General features: G+C 60.7%; 2 protein-coding genes across 34 annotated transcripts in view; both read left to right on the top strand.

Annotated features, from left to right (window-relative positions):
- Positions 1 to 6,984, top strand: SPATA20 (spermatogenesis associated 20). Its single transcript, XM_032872102.1, has 16 exons — positions 1 to 141; positions 276 to 455; positions 570 to 634; positions 773 to 927; positions 1,012 to 1,155; positions 1,245 to 1,446; positions 1,828 to 1,958; positions 2,059 to 2,163; positions 2,390 to 2,464; positions 2,561 to 2,770; positions 2,853 to 3,045; positions 3,360 to 3,528; positions 3,799 to 4,010; positions 5,294 to 5,493; positions 6,351 to 6,431; positions 6,599 to 6,984. The coding sequence occupies exons 1-16, from the start codon at positions 65 to 67 to the stop codon at positions 6,767 to 6,769; spliced, it is 2,370 nt and encodes a 789-aa protein (XP_032727993.1). The 5' UTR covers positions 1 to 64; the 3' UTR covers positions 6,770 to 6,984.
- Positions 6,985 to 11,681: 4,697 nt separating this feature from the next.
- Positions 11,682 to 17,194, top strand: part of CACNA1G (calcium voltage-gated channel subunit alpha1 G) — a 61,999-nt gene continuing 56,486 nt past the window's right edge. For all 33 annotated transcript variants that reach the window (XM_032872101.1, XM_032872081.1, XM_032872099.1 and 30 more), the window contains exon 1: positions 11,682 to 12,647. In XM_032872101.1, the coding sequence (XP_032727992.1) occupies positions 12,406 to 12,647 (242 nt within the window). In that variant the 5' untranslated portion in view covers positions 11,682 to 12,405. The remainder of the gene's footprint in view (positions 12,648 to 17,194) is intronic.

The following is a 17,194-nucleotide window of genomic DNA, read 5'->3' as shown; positions in this document are numbered from 1 at the left end:
TCATCATCCTTCCCGCCGCCAGGTCCGAGAGGTTGGGGGAGACTAACCTGGCAGAGAGCCCCCAATGAGCCACCTTTCTTCACCCCCCCCAAAACACAAGGGGGAGCACAAAGGCCACGGTCTCCCCCGTGGTTCAGAAAGGTGGGTTGGCCTGGGAGCCGGAGGTTCCGGGAGAGGGGACAGAGGGCAGGGTGGGGTGGTATGGGCCTCTGGGGTAGGCCCTGGGGTGGGGGTATTGGTAGAAACCCCTCACTTGACCCACCTGCCCATGTCAGGGGTAGCTCCTCCCGGGACAAGGACCGAAGTGTGACGGTCAGCAGTACAGTGCCCATGCCTGTTGGAGGGAAGGGAAGCCGGACCAGCTGCTCCCCATCCACACTCCAGAAGGTTCCCAACCGCCTGATCAATGAGAAGTCACCGTACCTCCTGCAACATGCTTACAACCCTGTGGACTGGTGAGAACCACTCCTGATGCCCTGTCCCCTGGGGGGGGGCAGCTGAGCTCTCAGCCCCCCCTGCACCCCCCTATCCTGGGGCTAGTGAGTGATGCCCAACCCTGCCGGGCCTAGGTACCCCTGGGGACAGGAAGCCTTCGACAAAGCCAGGAAAGAAAACAAGCCAATCTTCCTTTCAGGTAAGGTAGCCATCTTCCCTGGGATGGCAGGAAAGGAGCAGTAGTGGATAGGGGAAGGGTCCTCTGGGCCTGGGACCTCTCAGGAAATCTCCAACCAGACACTGGTACCCCTCCCTGCCCACCATGGTCCCATTCCAGTGGGGTACTCCACTTGCCACTGGTGCCACATGATGGAGGAGGAATCCTTCCAGAATGAGGAGATTGGCCGCCTGCTCAATGAGGACTTTGTCAGTGTCAAAGTTGACCGGGAGGAGCGGCCGGATGTGGACAAGGTGTATATGACCTTCGTGCAAGTAAGCTCTCTTCCCATTTACCGGGCCGGGGGCTTTCCGTGTACAGGAAAGCTGTGCTCCCTTCACGCTCGCTCTCTCTGCCAGGCCACCAGCAGTGGCGGGGGCTGGCCCATGAATGTGTGGTTGACTCCCAACCTCCAGCCCTTTGTGGGGGGCACGTATTTTCCCCCTGAGGATGGCTTGACCCGCGTTGGCTTCCGCACAGTGTTGCTGAGGATACGGGAGCAGGTGGGTGTGCTCCCGGGGAACTGGGGGTGCGGTGGGGACTGTGGGCGGGTGTGTATGCTGACCTCCAGGCCCACCCCTGCCTTCCACAGTGGAAACAGAACAAGAACACTCTGCTGGAGAACAGTCAGCGTGTCACCACAGCCCTGCTGGCCCGCTCGGAGATCAGCATGGGTGACCGGCAGGTGCCCCCCTCTGCCGCCACCATGAACAGCCGCTGCTTCCAGCAGCTGGATGAGGGCTATGATGAGGAGTATGGTGGCTTTGCGGAGGCCCCCAAGTTCCCCACGCCGGGTCCGTGCCTCCCCATGCCTGCCCCACCCCCATCCCGGCCCTCTGATGCCCACCCGGCCCATCTCTTCTGACCCCTGGCTGTGTCATTAACCGCCTGCTTTCCTGACTGACCAGTGAGCTCCTACCCCACAGCCTGCCAGGAGCTCTCTAGTGAAACCTAACTTCTGGTCTGAGCGGCAACCCCGTGATACTGACCTGGGTAACGAAGTTCCGTCCTCCATGTTGACCATTGACCTTCAAACCCCCACGGTGTCCTGGGGAGACAGCTTGTTGAGTGAATCCCTAAGCCCAGCCTGGCCAAAGGCTTCCAGATCACCCAGATCATTCCTCTGCCCCCCGGCATCCCCCATGCTCTCACCCAAGCACTCTTGGTACCCACAGTGATCCTGAACTTCCTGTTCTCATACTGGCTCAGCCATCGACTAACCCAGGATGGCTCTCGGGCCCAACAAATGGCCTTGCACACCCTGAAAATGATGGCTAATGGGGGCATCCGAGACCATGTGGGACAGGTGAGAGGGACTGGGCATTCCCTCAAGGGGGCAGCTGGAGGCAGAGGGGTGGGGGGCAGAGGCTGGGGTCGGCCTCCACCCCACATCTTGCCTGGCACAGGGTTTCCACCGCTACTCCACGGACCGCCAGTGGCACATCCCCCACTTTGAGAAGATGCTATATGACCAGGCACAGCTCGCGGTGGCCTATACGCAGGCCTTCCAGGTGACCCCTGAACCCAGCCCAGGGCAGAGACTTAGGCTGTCCACCTACCTCTGGCTGTCTCTGCAGGGCTTTCTTGGGGACTTGTGGCCCCCTGCTTAACTTCAGCCCTAACTCCCTCCCATATGCCCAATCTCCCTCCCCACCCTCCTGGGAGAAGCTGACTGCCCTCTCTGTATCCAGGCCACCCCAGAGACCTCTGTTTACAGTCTCCTTCCTCCCGCCTCAGATCTCCGGTGACGAGTTCTACTCTGATGTCGCCAAAGGCATCCTGCAGTACGTGGCTCGAAGCCTGAGTCATCGGGTGAGTGTCCACTGAGGCAGGTGGGCCTGGCTGCGGGAGGGCTTGGGGCCTCCGCTGCCCTCAACACTGGGGCCGGCCAACTCTCCTCTCCCCCAGTCTGGAGGTTTCTACAGCGCAGAGGATGCAGACTCACCCCCAGAGCGGGGCATGCGGCCCAAAGAGGGTGCTTTCTATGTGTGGACGGTCAAAGAGGTCCAGCAGCTCCTTCCTGAGCCTGTGCTAGGGGCCACCGAGCCTCTGACCTCGGGCCAGCTGCTCATGAAGCACTACGGGCTCACAGAGGCCGGCAATATCAGCCCGAGTCAGGTGAGGATGCTTGGGGAGAGGGGAGGGGTCCCAAGGTCCGGCAGGGGAGGGGGCTCCCTCTCACAGGGGCTGTTTTCCTCAGGACCCCAAGGGGGAGCTGCAGGGCCAGAACGTGCTGACTGTCCGGTATTCCCTGGAACTGACCGCTGCCCGCTTTGGCCTGGACGTGGATGCCGTCCGGACCTTGCTCAACACGGGGCTGGAGAAGCTCTTCCAGGCACGGAAACATCGGCCGAAGCCACACCTGGACAGCAAGATGCTGGCGGCCTGGAACGGTGGGGTGGCCAGGCCTGACACCCTATTCCCGCTTACAGATTTATGCTTCGAGAAGCCCCTTGTAAATGTCAGGAACCTGCTAGATACCAATTCTCCCTTTAACCGGTTTATCACCCCCAATTTACAGATGAGCCAACTGAGGCTTGAACAGCTTAAGTGACCCACCCCAGGTCATGCGCAGGGAGCAAGAGCTCTTACCCATTCACCCCATTGCTCCAGAAAGGTGTTAGGTCTTTGGGGGTGGGGGTTGGGGCAGACATACCTGGAAGCGCCCGGCTAGCTTCTCACGATCAGCAGTGTCTCCTCCCTCCAGGACTGATGGTCTCTGGCTACGCTGTGACTGGGGCTGTCCTGGGCCTGGAGAGGCTGATCACCTATGCCATCAATGGTGCCAAGTTCCTGAAGAGGCATATGTTTGACGTGGCCAGCGGCCGCCTAATGCGGACATGCTATGCGGGCTCCGGGGGAACCGTGGAGCACAGGTCAGGGGCGGGGCAGCCTGGGAAGGCTTGTCTCCCTGGGCATCCCAGGCCTATCTCTGCCCCTCTCCCTACCCCTTGGTAGGCTCCAATCCCAGCTCTGCCGTCCGCTCGCTGTGAGCTCTTAACTTTCCTGGACCCAGTTACTCACCCGGGAAATGGGCACCCACTGCGGAGGGAGATTATGAGCGTCCTGGCAAACAGCCTCCTCTGGGAAAGATGCTCTCTCCCAGGGCCTGACTCCAGCCCCTTCCCTAATGCCTGTTCCCCCAGCAACCCACCCTGCTGGGGTTTCCTAGAGGACTACGCCTTCGTAGTGCGGGGCCTACTGGACCTGTACGAGGCCTCACAGGAGAGCTCCTGGCTTGAGTGGGCTTTGCGGCTGCAGGACACGCAAGACAGGCTTTTCTGGGACCCCCGAGGTGGCGGCTACTTCTGCAGTGAGGCCGAGCTGGGGGCCGGTCTGCCCCTGCGTCTGAAGGACGGTCAGTGGTGGGGGTGGAGCTGGCGTGAACCCCATTAGGGCTTGGTTTTCCCTGGGGGAGGAGGCGTAAGTGAAATGTAGTGATAAAGAGCCGGCGTGGGTTCACATCGCCACCACTTACTAACCAGCTGACTTGCAGCTGTTCTCATTATATTCCAGACCCTCAAGTTTCTTAATATGTGAGACAGAGCTCACGTCGGTACTATCTTACAGGGCGGATATAGAGATGGATTTAGCCATTCGGTAGAACACTCTGGGTAGCAGTAACTGAAGGACCTGGATTCACATAGCACGCAAGGCTCACCCTCACGAAATACAGCATAGCAGGGGAAATGCAGTAACAGATGATAGTAAGGACTAACAAGAGTGCGGGGACGGATGTGTAGTTACAACATGAGGGCCATCGGGAAGTAGGCGCCCGGGCCCCTTCTGCTTTAGTACGATTCCCCATCACCGGACGCGTCTGGTCTGTTCATGGTCTCTCTCCTCCAGCTCCAATGTAAGCATCTCAGGAGCAAGAATTTTCCTTTTCCTTCCACAGCCCCAAAGTCTAATGTCGGCTTGGCACATAGCAGGTGCTTTGTAAAATGGTAGCCAAAAGAGTGAAAGGAACTGGGGAGAGAACGACAGTGAGGCCCAACTCAGCTAGGGGGAGGTCCGATCAAACCTGGGACAGGCATCGTTGAGCCAAGGGTTAGGAGAAGCCTGGAGGATGGGGCCAAGGCCAGCAGAGCGGAGGCGTCCATGGGGGCAAAGCTGGATCCCTGCAGGGTCTTATAGGCGTGGCAAGGAGTGGAAATCTCTGAAGGGTTTTAAGTAGGTTGTGATCTGGTCCAGTTAGGTCTAGGAATATCATTCTGACTGTGCACAAGGGACCTTCAGAAGGGAGCAGGGTGACCAGTTAGGAGGCCGTTAGTGGCATTCAGTCCCGATGAGGGCTGGCCATGGACAAGCTGGAAGTATGAGATGGGGAGAAAGCAGTGGGATTTAGGTCCCTTCTGGCCTCAGACCCAGTGGACTCTGGGTGGATTAGAAGTGGGGGGTGGGGAGGGGCAAGGATGATGTCTCTCCGGCTCAAGCAGCTGGATTGAGGAGTCCACAGTGAGATGGGGGAGCTGGGGGGCCAAAAGTTCACCCTGGAGCAAATGGCTGAGAGAGCGAAAGCTCAGCAAGCGTTGCTGGTGGCCTTCCCATCCCCCACCACCATGGCCACAGTCCCAGGGGCAGGGTCACAGGACCTAGCGACCCTCCCTCACTGCCCCCACCCTGCTGCCCCCCTTGCAGACCAGGACGGCGCGGAGCCCAGTGCCAACTCCGTGTCGGCCCACAACCTGCTTCGGCTGCATGGCTTTACGGGACACAAAGACTGGATGGACAAGTGTGTGTGCCTGTTGACCGCCTTCTCTGAGCGCATGCGCCGCGTCCCCGTGGCATTGCCCGAGATGGTCCGCGCCCTCTCGGCCCATCAGCAGACCCTCAAGCAGGTATGTGTGTGTGTGGGGGCCAGTGAGGGCACTTGTGCTGGGACCCTGGGTGGGAGGGGGCTCTGGAGTTGCAGTGGGGGATGGGGACATAGGGTGGGGCTCCTGGAGCTGCCCCCAGAGCTCAGGTCTGGGAGTGTGTGGCCGTCTGGGAGTGTGTGTGCAGGTGTCTCCATGGGGACATCCATAGGACTGCTCTACGCAGCGGAGATAACCTGAGTGCACACGCATCTGAGGAGCCGGGGCTCTGGCATAGCCTGTTACTGGGGCTCTCAGCGCGGGGAGGGGGGGGTGCAGGGGCTAGGTATAGGTCCCTGTGGCTGGCGAAGTGTTTCTCTGTAGGTCTCCATGTGTCTGTGTAGTTGGCTCTGCCAGCGTGTGCGCAGGTCTGTGCTTATCTGTGTGCAGGTCTCTATTTGCCTTACTGCTGCGTGTGCACATCTAGGTGCGTGTGGCCCTGGGGGCATGTGACTGTGTGTGTACAGGCCTGCTGAGCGTGCGCTGGTGAGTGCTCACCGGTCTGCATTTGCCTGTCTGCATGCGCATGACCCGTGTTCAGGCTTTCCTGCTTATATTTGCATTTGTGTGCCCGCATACCTCTGCACACGTGCGTGCGTGTTGTGTGCTAGGGTCTGTGCCCCTGGCTGCATCTCCCTGTGCTCATATCTCTGCCACTGTGTAGGACCCCGTCACTTTGTGTGTTCCCGAGTATGTGTGTGCACCTCCAGGCAGCCTCCTGGCAGCTGGTCTGTGTTCCTTCCTGGGGCTACAGTGCAGCGTGGCGGGAGAGTGGGGGAACTCCTGGGGTCTGGGCCAGCTCCCTGCACCTGACCCTGGAGTTACCCTTCTGTTCTAACCAGATCGTGATCTGTGGAGACCCCCAGGCCAAGGACACCAAGGCTCTGTTGCACTGTGTCCACTCTGTCTACATCCCTAACAAGGTTAGAATCTGTGAGCCCAGCCCTGGCCTCCAACTCCCCTGCCCGAGCCCCCACCCCTCTGCACCTCTCCACCATCCCCTTCTCTGGAGGCCTGGGAGCCGAAAGCCACATGGCCCCGCCCGTGTCCCAGAGCCCCCCGGGGACCATCTCCACTGCTGCTCCCACAGGTGCTTATCCTGGCCAACGGGGACCCTTCCAGCTTCCTGTCCCGCCAGCTGCCCTTCCTCAGTACCCTGCGGCGGCTGGAAGACCGGGCTACAGCCTACGTGTGTGAGGACCAAGCCTGCTCAATGCCCATCACGGAGCCCTGCGAGTTACGGAAACTGTTACACCAGTGACTGTCTCAGCCACCTCAGGCGGGGGTGGGAGGCTGAGCTGCCCCACTGGCAGGAGACTCTGGCCTGGTAGGGCCCTGCACACGCTGCGGCCGTCCCTGGGCACCCTGTCACCTGGGGCCCTTGGCCACCCTCACCGCTCCCCGCATCGGCACCCACTCTGGAATAAACCGAACAGTGTCCCGCGGGAACCTCGGGGCCTCCGCCTTGCTTGTGAGAGGGGGCCACCGGCTGACCCCTCCACCTTCTCCAATGATGCTTCCCCAGTTCGTGGTCATTGCAACTTTAATGAAACTCAGGGCAGGGGCGCCTGTAATGACCACTGGGTGGGGGATTCGGGTATGGACTCACCCTGGAGGGGCTAGGCCAATCCTGGCCCTCTACAGGGTTTGGAAAGGGGCCTTCCCTGCCTTTCCCGCTGATTCCTGTTTTAAGCTGGGGAAAGGGGCAGGGGGATGCTTTAAATGAGCGTTCATTTTTCAGGGAATGGTGACATTGGCATATGCTCTGGTACATCACAGGAGCTGCTGTTCTCGGGGCCAGGGATGTTTACTTTGGGGTTGTCCATTCAGCTCCCAGCCTTATCCCAGGATGGAGCCAAGCAAGGCCTCCCTGTGGGAGGTTAGACTGTCTGTGCCCCTCCTTTCACACAAACCAGTCCAAGGAGGGTTCTCTGTCATTTGGAACATCTACTGGGTTGGAAGTGCTTCTCCAAATCTGAGTCCTTCCTGCTGCAGGGGAAGCCGGTGCTTTCCTCTGACCACCTCCTGTGCCTTCAGATGCTCACAAGTCCTCCCCTTGGCGGCGTCTTTGAAGACCCCAGAAACCCCACCTAGCTTCCACCTGGGGGAAGGCAGCAGGAAGCATGCTTCAGACAGGGTGGGTGTAGCGGGATGGGGGTGACAGGCAGGAAAAGGGGAAGGAGCTGTCTCCCTCCCCACACCCTTCAGGGGTCTGCTTGGCTCTGGGGCAGCAGGGGAGCCCAGGCTCAGCAGAACAGACAGCCAGAAGAAGCTGCCAGAGATAAGACTCGAATGGGGAATGGGGCTGCTGCTTGTGGGGATGTCAGCAGTGGGGAGGAGTGGGAGACCAAATTGTCACTGCAGGGTCTGCACACAGTCACACACAGCCACACACAGTCAGTGGGACTAGGCTCAGCTCTGACTGGGCAGCTGGGCCCTCGGTGCAAGCCACCGGCCCATCTGGAGGGGATTAGAACTCCGGCCAACAAGGTCAGGTGGCCCTTTTCTGGCTGGAGCCTGCTCAGCCTCGGGCAGGAAGTCTGAGGCTCCAGCAAGTGGAGCTGGGTCTGGGGGGCGGTGAGAGGGGAGCGGGGAGCTGGTGAAGCACAGGTGGCCTTTTTGGCAGCACCAGCCCTGGCTCTGGAAAGTCTAGGCAGTTTGCAAAACCCTCTGTCTCCATTTCACTGACCCTCACGAGTAAGGTGACAAGGCAGGTGCCTCTGACCTCCTCTGGATAGATCCTCAAGGCCCAGCGAGGGTCAGAGGCTGGTCTGAGACCACAGCACACCTGGTTCTTCCCGAGGTCCTCAGGAGATTGTAAACACTGCTGAGCCTCCCTCTTCCCCCAGGAGGCACAGGCACGGCTGTGAAAGGGGCTGCATTTGGTGTGTCCTCCCCTCTCTAGCCAGTCTTCTCTCTGCTCTGTGTCCTCTTTCCCTTTCCCTGGTACCAGGCATGCGCTCAACAAAGGGATTCTGTAACAAGTTCAAAGGAAGGCGTCAGGGCCTTAACAGGTCAGGCTTCCGGGAAAGCTAGCATTTTCTGACAAGGGCAAGGCTGAACAGCAGTCTTGCTCAGACACGGGCTGTTAGGTCTGCTGCCTCTCTTCCCTTGGTCGGTCCCTCTTGTGTAGGCTCCCTGCTCTACACAGGGCTGTCCCGGAGGAGATGGGGGCCACCGCCATAGGAGACGGGACCTCCCGGTTGGAGAAGTCACTTCACTAATTTCATCTATCTGAGCCTCAGTCTTCTTATCTAAAAAATGGGACAACCACCACCCCACTCCCAAGGCTGCAGGTGACGCCATGAGATAATGTATCCTTGTCGAGCAGAGTGTCTCACAGATGGGAAGAGTGTCTCAGTTCCTGAGGGAGCCAGCCAGGCTGTGCGGGAGGTGTAAGGGGGAGAGGGCTGGAAGGGGCTGGAGGGGGACTGACAGGGCAGGCCCTATGCGAAGGCAGTCCCTCAAAACCAGACATCATCTTAGAGAACACAGAGGCCTGACTACTCTGTGAGGAAACGGGGGCCCAAGGAACTTCCTGTCCCTCATCCTCCCCCCTGACCGAGGTTACTCACTCGTCTAACAAAGATTTATTAAGTACTGAGACCGTGCCAAGCTGGACCGGACTAGGCTCTGGAGAGCAAAATGGACCCTTGGTCTGAGGGAGCAGAGAGCCCAGACCATCATTTCATGACTACACACATGAGCAAGTGCCATGAGGTTCCAGATTCTTGTCTGGCTCAGGACTGTGTCCTCAGCACCTTGGCACATAGTAGGCACCACAGTACTTGCTGAAAAAGGCTGCTCTGAGGAGGCCATGGCAGAGATGAGATTTGGAGGGTAGGAACTAAAGATGGTTTCATCCCTCCTTTTGCTTCTCTGTAGGTCCTGCCTCCCTCCTCCCCTTGCCCCCCTCAGGGGAAGAGAGCATCTCTAACTGGATGTCGGAGTCCCCCTGGGTGCCCCCTCCCCCAGGGGCCAGGATGCCTTAGGTGGCAGGTCATCCCAAGTCCTAAATGTGTGTCGGCCCCACATCCTGGCTCCTCTCTGGGTATGTTCTAGAACAAAGGTCAGCCCAGAGACAGAGGTGGCCCGGGGAATGGATAGAGGTGTGGGGCCTGCCGACCACCAGGAAACCTGACCACCCGGCTGGGCGTGTCTCTCTCGGCTCCTCGTCCCCTCCGCAAAGATGGGATGATTAAAGTCACTACCTCCCGGTGTCTGCCCTGGGTCTTCTTGACCCTGTCGGGGAAGGGCAGACCGACTAGGCAGACTGCAGACCTGCAGGAGGGACCAAGGTGTCAGACGCGTGGAATGAACCAGAAATAGGCCCCTCTCCCAGAAGACCGCTGAGAGTTCGAGCCTGGCAGGGCACACGCGGAATGAGAGCAGAGACTCCCGCCAGGAGGGAAAGGCACTTAAGGGATCGGCTCATTAGCATGAAATGCAAATGAGCTCGGCCTCATTTGCACAACTCAGCGCCCGGATTCGGCGAAAGGGCAACCCGGGAGGCTGCAGCGGCGTGGCCCTACCCACTGCACTCCCTGCAACCCGCCCTCGAGGGAGCTGAGACACCCACCCCAGGCGGCCGGTGGCGCTCGGGGGCTGCTCGGGGGGGTGGGGGTGGGGGCGCACCGACTTGGGAGTCGGTGGGGGAGGGGTGGACGGCGGGGGAGGGAGGTCACCCGGTCCCTGCCTCTGCCTCTCTGCAGTGGCGTCAGCGCCCCGAAGTCTCGGGACAGAGAACAGACTGACCTGCTTGGTTTCGTCACCGTGCCTACCTTCTCAGAGGTGGGAAGTGCTCCCCGACGCCTAATGTTAGATGCCCTCCGCGCCCCACCTCACTCCAGCGCCCAGCACTCCCGCTGCGCTTTGCTCCCGGGCACCTGCAGCCTTGTGGGCGGCGGGGAGAGAGGGCTGGAGCTGACTGAGCCCGAGGACGCGGGGAGGTGGGGAGGGGTGAGGCCCACAGGCTGTGCCCACAGGCTGTGCACGTGAGTGAGGGCGCGCGGAGAGCCACAGATCCTCGAGGACCCGCGCCGGGTAGAGGGGAGGTGTGAGCACGGCCTCCCAGCCATGCTGGAAATCCAGAGGGAAAATTGAGGCACGGAGTTGTGGGGGTGGGGGGCTGTTAGTGAGACTCTGCAGGTCGAGACTCAGAAAGCCCTGCTCCATGCTTCCACCCCCCTCCCACACCCTCGAGGCCCCTGCAGGTCCCTTCGCGGGAGCTTCTCTCTGCTCCTCGGCTGCTCTGGGGGGCCCGGGCCCTGAGACCGGCATGACCTGTCTGAGGCCACGTGTTCAAGCGCGAAGCCCCAGCGAGAGAGCCAGAGCCTTCAAAGGATCTCTAGCGGCAGAGGGGATGAAGCTCAGGAGTGCCGACGTGAGGTCAGGGTCAGCGGGTCAGGGTCAGAAGGTCAGGGTCAAAGTCGCATTAGTGGACCTGGGAGAGGGGTCTACAAGGCCAAGAGGTTGCTGGAAACCACTCCCACACCTTGTTCGCCCCTGAATTCCCTTGGCTCCTCCCATTTCCGCAAGACTGCCCCCCCCAAACCGAAGCCCTACCCCTGGGACGTCCTGCTCCGCTCCTCCCCTTCTTCGGTCCTGCTCCCAGGTTCGACTCCAGGGTGGGCGATTTAATCAGGTGGAGACCCAGGATTTCGCTCTGGGGTCCTGGTCACACCCCACAGCCCGGCCGCCAGCCTCTCTTCTTCTCCAGGCCCGCCCAGGGCTGAGCCCCACCCTCCGGCTGTGGTCCAATTCAGGGGTCGTGGACAAAGGATACCCCGGGGTCCGCAGCGCTATCCCAGGACCCGGCGCAGATTACTCTGATTCCCCGGGGCTCCCTCCAGGGGAGTCCCAGAGACCCCAGCGACCAATAGGAAAGTGGGTTCGGTCTGGGTAGCCGTCTAATTGGCTCTGGCCTTCGGGAGCGGACCCAGGGGCAAGGGGAGGGGAGAGGGGCGGTCCTGGGCTTCGGGGTGGGAACCGGATTCCAGCTGTGGTTCTCTCCCCCGGCGCCCCCGCCCTCACTGCCACGGCGGCCCGCCAATGGGCGCGCGGCTCGGGGCCGGCGGCGCGCAGCGATTGGCTGCGAGGCTGGCTGGGGAGAGGCGGGGCCGAGGCTTGAAGTTGGAGTGAGGGATCCAGCTGTGGTGTGAGCCGGGCTCCTCGCCGCCGCTTTCGCTTGCTCGCTCCGCGTCTCGGCCGGAGGAGGAGGCAGTGGCGCCGGCGACAGCTACGGCAGCGGCAGCCACCGCGGCGGCTGCGGCGGCGGCATCTCCGCCTCCACCCCCGCCCGGACGGCCCCCCACCGTCTCCCCGCCCCTCCCGGACCGTGAGCCCGCCGCGGGGCGGAGGAAGGAGCCGCCCCCCACCCCCTCCAAACCCACCCCAAAGAGATCCCTCCTCCCCTCCCCCCGCCGCCGCTGGCGCGGAGCCGGGACGATGCTGACCCCTTAGATCTTGCTCCAGCTGCGCCGCGGGAAGAGGGGGCGTCCCCCCGTATCCCCCGCTCTCCGACCCTCTTCTCTCTCCCCCTCTCCCGGCCGCTTCGCGGAAGGTAGCGCCGAATCGGGCGACCGGAGCCTGGGCGCGAAGCGAAGAAGCCGGAACAAAGTGAGGGGGAGCCGGCCGGCTGGCCCGGGGGGCCCCAGGAGCCCTGGGGAAGCGGGACTCGCGCCGGGCGGGGCTTCCCTGCGACCCGGCGCCCCGCGGGCAGCATGCCCCTGCGGGCAGGGGGAGCTGGGCTGAACTGGCCCTCCCGGGGGCTCAGCCTGCGCCCTAGAGCCCCCCAGATGCGCCCCCGCCGGGGCCCCCCGGTAGCGTGAGGACACCTCCTCTGAGGGGCGCCGCTCGCCCCTCTCAAGACCGCCTGGGGCCCCGGCTGGCCAGAGGATGGACGAGGAGGAGGATGGAGCGGGCACCGAGGAGTCAGGACAGCCCCGGAGCTTCATGCGGCTCAACGACCTGTCGGGGGCCGGGGGCCGGCCGGGGCCGGGGTCGGCGGAAAAGGACCCGGGCAGCGCGGACTCCGAGGCGGAGGGGCTGCCGTACCCGGCGCTGGCCCCTGTGGTTTTCTTCTACTTGAGCCAGGACAGCCGCCCGCGGAGCTGGTGTCTCCGCACGGTCTGTAATCCATATCCTCCAGGGCACGACGGCCGGGCTAAGGGGTCCGCAGGGGGGCGGGCCGCGCCGCGGGAGGGGACCGAAAGCCAGGTGAGTCGGAGAAGTGAGCTGGAAGGTGGGCAGAAGGGGGGGGCTGCTAAGGGAGGGAGGGGGCTTCAGAGTGGGAGCGGAGACGGGAGCAGGTTTGGCTGATACCCCAGACGAGCCCCACCTCGGTACACACACCTCAGTCCTCCTTGGGGGGCTGGGATCCAGGCCAGGAAAAGAGAGGAGACGTGCCCTGCTGGTTTGTAGCTGGACGCTCTCCAGATGTGGGCAGGGGAGGGTCGTCATCCTCCAGATGTGGGAAGCTTCGGGAGCCTGGGAGCTCTACTCCGCCCGCCGCCCGTTAGCGAGCTGGGTTGGGTTTCCGAGTTTGGGGGGTGGGGTGGGGAGGAAGCTGCGGGGACGGGGGAGGGGGGCTGCGATCTTCTGGGTTTCCCTCCGGCCCCCGCTCCAAAGTTTGAGGTGGATTCTAGGGTCTGCTCCCCGCCCCCAACCTGGTCCTCGAGGCCGGGGTTTCTACTGACCCAGAGGGAAATATTGGGGGGCGGGGACCAGGTCCTAACTCCCCCACCCCCACCCGCGGGTTGGAGGCACAACAAGGAGATTCCGGCGGCGGCTGATGTCAGGGGCGCAGAATGAGAACAAGATGTGGTGGTGAAGGGGAAGCTGTCTGCCCCCAGGGCTGGAGTTGAGACCCTTTCAGCTGGAGCCCACTGCTCGGAGTTCCTCCCTTCTCCCCAATTCTTCATTCAGCGCGGGGTGCTTTGTGTTGGGGTTAGGGAGTTTTGTGCTAGATTTTTTTTTTTCTTGTGGAGGGAAAGACTGTGTCGAGAGCTTTGACCAGCGGGGGATGGGATTAAGTCGGTCTAAGTTACCCTGTCACAAATAGAGCGCTCCCGCCTGATGGCGGGGCAGGTATGTGAGACCGCAGCCTTGGAGAAAGTATTGGGGGAACAGTGAGGCTGGAAGCTGGTTGGCTAAGGAAGAGTCGGGTCCAGCACCCCCGGCTCTACTCCTTGGCTGGGTTTGTGGAATGCAAGCCCCACATTCTGGGGAGGTAGATTTGGCACTGTCCCCTATCCTCCGCCTGATCTGGAGTGATAGGGGAGACCCCAGCCCCCTAAGTCCCCTGGCTTCTCCCCTAGCCCCTAGCACAAAGCTCCAGCTTGACTGATGCAGGTTTCCCAGGCTCCGGGGTGGGTCCTGTCACTGCCGGAAGGAAAGGAGGGGTGCGCTGCCATCCCCGGTCTTGACAGCTTCTCCTGACTCCTTCCTCCCAGCTCAGAGGCTCTTTTGGCCCTGGGTGGGAGAACTCAGGTTTCCCTTAGGCTTTACAAAGCCTAAGAGCCCAACCAGGACTCTGCTTTGGGGAAGGTGGGGGGAGCTCGGTGCCGCCCTCACTCTCTGCAGCTCTGCTGCCTCTAGTGCGCAAAGCAGGGATATGAGCTTATGTCCCCCCCCCAACCCCCACACTCTACATCCCGCAGGTTTTTAGGAAGCTCCCCTCGTTACACCCTATCTCCATCCCTTACCCCTTCTTCTTTTCTCTCTGAGCTGCAGAGAGAGAGGTAGGGGGTCTCAGAGGGGTCTGATTCCTCCCCCACATCTGCACCCCTACCCCCCGGGGCCCCTTTCTCCATGTAGAGATGGACAAGGGGAACAAATGTCTCTGAGAAGACAGGTTCTGATTATCTCTCCTCTCTAACCTTAACCACGTACCCTCTCAATGAATGGTAAAAAGCCCATCCCCCTCTCCTCTTCCTCAGGAGTCCAGGGAATGTAGAGAGATCTCTCCTTTCCCTCCCCCTCTAAAACAACCATATCTCTCGGCCAGCATCTTCCCACCTGCCCTAGCTCTAGGGGCTAGTGAATGGTCTGGGGGCAGATTCCTTCTTGAGGGGCTCTGAAAGGGAGCAAGTGGAGAAGGCTGGAATGAGGAAAGAGAGGTGGGACCCCAGTGCTCTTCTTGGGGGTGGAGGAGCAGGCTCCCGTCTGGGGTAGTGGGAGTCTGGGATGTGGGCCGGCGGCGTCACTAGGCCTAGACAAGTGACTAAGCCTGGGTTGGCTGAGGATGGGTTGAGAACAATTTTTTTGGCCAAGGGGGTGCCTGTGCTGGGTCCCACAAATCCTATCACACCTGAGTGTCAAGGCAAACCTGTGTTGTCATCACCGGAGGGGCTCTGAGCTATCTCTTGGACTTCAGTCTTTCCCATTCTCTCTTTTTGGTACCAGTGAAGCTTTCCTTGGCTCCACGAGGTTCTCTGCACCTCTGAGTCTGAGGGACATAGGGATACCTCCCTCACTAACTAAAGCTAGTCAGACTTTTGTTGCCATTTTTCTCAGCCCCTCCTCCTGTAGCCGCTAACACACCAGGTTTCCTAAAGAGGAGATCTAGACCCAGGTAGGAAGTAGTTTGCATGGGTGTGAGTGCGTGTGTGTGTGTGTGTGTGTGTGTGTGTATGGGGAAAGGGAGGGCAGCAAAAGGAAGAGAGGCTCAGAAGTGCCTGTACTGGTACTGTGAAGACCAGAGGCCCTACTGATGGGAGTGCCAGGGGCACTCCCATCAGTAGGGCCCCCCTCCTCCCCAGTTATAGGGGAGCGAGTTGGACTTTCCAATATGTGTTTCTTGAAGTGTGAGGGAGTGCATCGCCCCTCCCGGAAAGGAGATCCTGAGCATTCCCTCTCCGGTTGTTGTGTCACATCTGGAAGTTTGTGTAGGAGTTTCTCCAAGCTCAGAGCCCAGCACAGCTTTTTCTCATTTGGAAATCACAGGCTGGCATTTGGGATGCCGAGAGGGGGAGTGAGAGGGGGGCCAGAGGGGGAGAAGGGAGCCTGCCAGGAGTAGGGGGAGGAGAAGGGGGAGGCCCGAAAGGCAGGAGCCCTAATGGCTTCCAGAAGTGAGGGTGAGTGTATGACTGCGTCACTGTGTGTGCGTCTGCAGGGGAGGGGGCACCAGGAATTTCTGGAGTTTTCCTTGCCACTGTCCCAGTGCCCAAAGTTTGCCTGTTTCTCTTACCTAGGGAGAAATCTCCATTTTGGTCCTCAGAGGAAATGGGAGGGGGTGTTCTTCCTGTGCCCTCACCAATTTCCTCCTCTCGTTTTAAAACCCAAGACTCTCCAGAAGGGGTGCTGTGGAAGAGGGCTAGGGAACTGAACGGGACTGGGGGAGCAGAGCACCCCGTAGCACTCCTGCCCCAGGCCCACCTTCCTGCTGGGTTACACACCCACTTGACTCCACGGAACTGTTGGGGGACTCCCCATCACCCACAGTGCCAGCTGGAGCCATTCCTGGGATTACCCCTACCACTCAACCCCCCCCACCCCTCCTCGCTCCCGCTGCAGCCCTCACCCCACCCTGCCTGCCTCAGCCAGGGTGGCGACAGACACAGCTGCTCACACGTGTGTGTGTGTGTGTGTGTGTGTGTGTGTGTACGCTCACACACACACAGAGTCACAGACGTTTGAATCAGATTTCTGGCCTATTTCTCCTTCCAAAGATTCCAACAGGCCGGCTCTCTTGTGTCTCTGGGTCTCACGTCTCTGTCTCTGGGTGGGGCCGGTTGCCTTTCTTCGGGCTTCAGTTTTCAGTTCAGCTGGAAACCTCTCTCCCCACACGCCCACAGGCTGGAGCGGAGGAGACCACTGGGAAACAGGCTGTGGGAGTGGGGGCTTGGCTGGGGAAATCCCCCTTTCCGCCTCCCCAGTGCTGGCCACACTGCTGAGCCCCTATAGTCCACACCACCCCCCAGGAATGCAGAATCCCCCCCCATAGATGGCAGCCACTCTGTGGCTCTGTGGGGCGGGTGAGACAAGGATCCCACCTTCCCAACTCATACTAGGAGGCTGGGATTCCTGGGTCTAGGCCCATTTCCTCCTCAGTGCTCCTCTGTCTCAGATTTCCAGGCTCCAGTTTGAGGAGCGGGGCAGCCGGAGGGCCTGCTTCTCTTCTTAGTCACGCCCAAGCCTCGGTGCCCCTGAAGGTGCCCCAGTCCTCTTCCCTCCTGTCCCCACCTCCCTCTCCCTTACAGCTGCCAGGCTAGGCAAGGGCTCTAGATAAAGCCCCACAGAGAGGACTGAGTTGTACAGATAAGATGCTCTAGTTCTCCTGGAGGGAGAAGAGGAGGAGGGATGGAAGTGGGTTTCCTCACCCTGCCATTTCCTTTTTCTCTGCTTTTGATGGTGGGCTGTGGGGAGAAGAAAGAGCCTCCCCTCTCCTACCCACCTCCCCCTTTGGGATCCACTCCAGCCCGGACAGTTGCCATAGCAACAGTAGACATGTGACTGCACAGGTCTCTCATAGTCACTATGGCAACCAGTGTCTCCCGTTCCCTTGGTTGCCATGGGGATTTGTCACATGGTTTCCCCCCAACCTGATAACCTGTGGGTCTCCTACTTTCTCTTCCCTGCGTGAGGACAAGACAGCAGTCTGGTGAAGGGGAGTTCATGTGTGAGGGGGTCCCTTTAATTGCCATAGCAACAAATCCACACCACCTGGTGACACATCCTCCTGTTG

The sequence above is a fragment of the Lontra canadensis genome, unplaced genomic scaffold (genome assembly GCF_010015895.1).
Source record: "Lontra canadensis isolate GAN:19392208 unplaced genomic scaffold, GSC_riverotter_1.0 scaffold43, whole genome shotgun sequence".
In the NCBI taxonomy this organism is placed as follows: domain Eukaryota; kingdom Metazoa; phylum Chordata; class Mammalia; order Carnivora; family Mustelidae; genus Lontra; species Lontra canadensis.
The sequence above is the reverse complement of the archived record's forward strand: the minus strand, read 5'-3'. Positions and strand labels throughout refer to the sequence as shown.

Coding starts and splice junctions, on each gene's coding strand:
- SPATA20 (XM_032872102.1), top strand. CDS start 65: ATGAGCCACCTTTCTTCACCCCCCCCAAAACACAAGGGGGAGCACAAA. Junction 1,959..2,058: donor TCCGAGACCATGTGGGACAG/GTGAGAGGGACT, acceptor TGCCTGGCACAG/GGTTTCCACCGCTACTCCAC. Junction 3,529..3,798: donor GGGGGAACCGTGGAGCACAG/GTCAGGGGCGGG, acceptor CTGTTCCCCCAG/CAACCCACCCTGCTGGGGTT.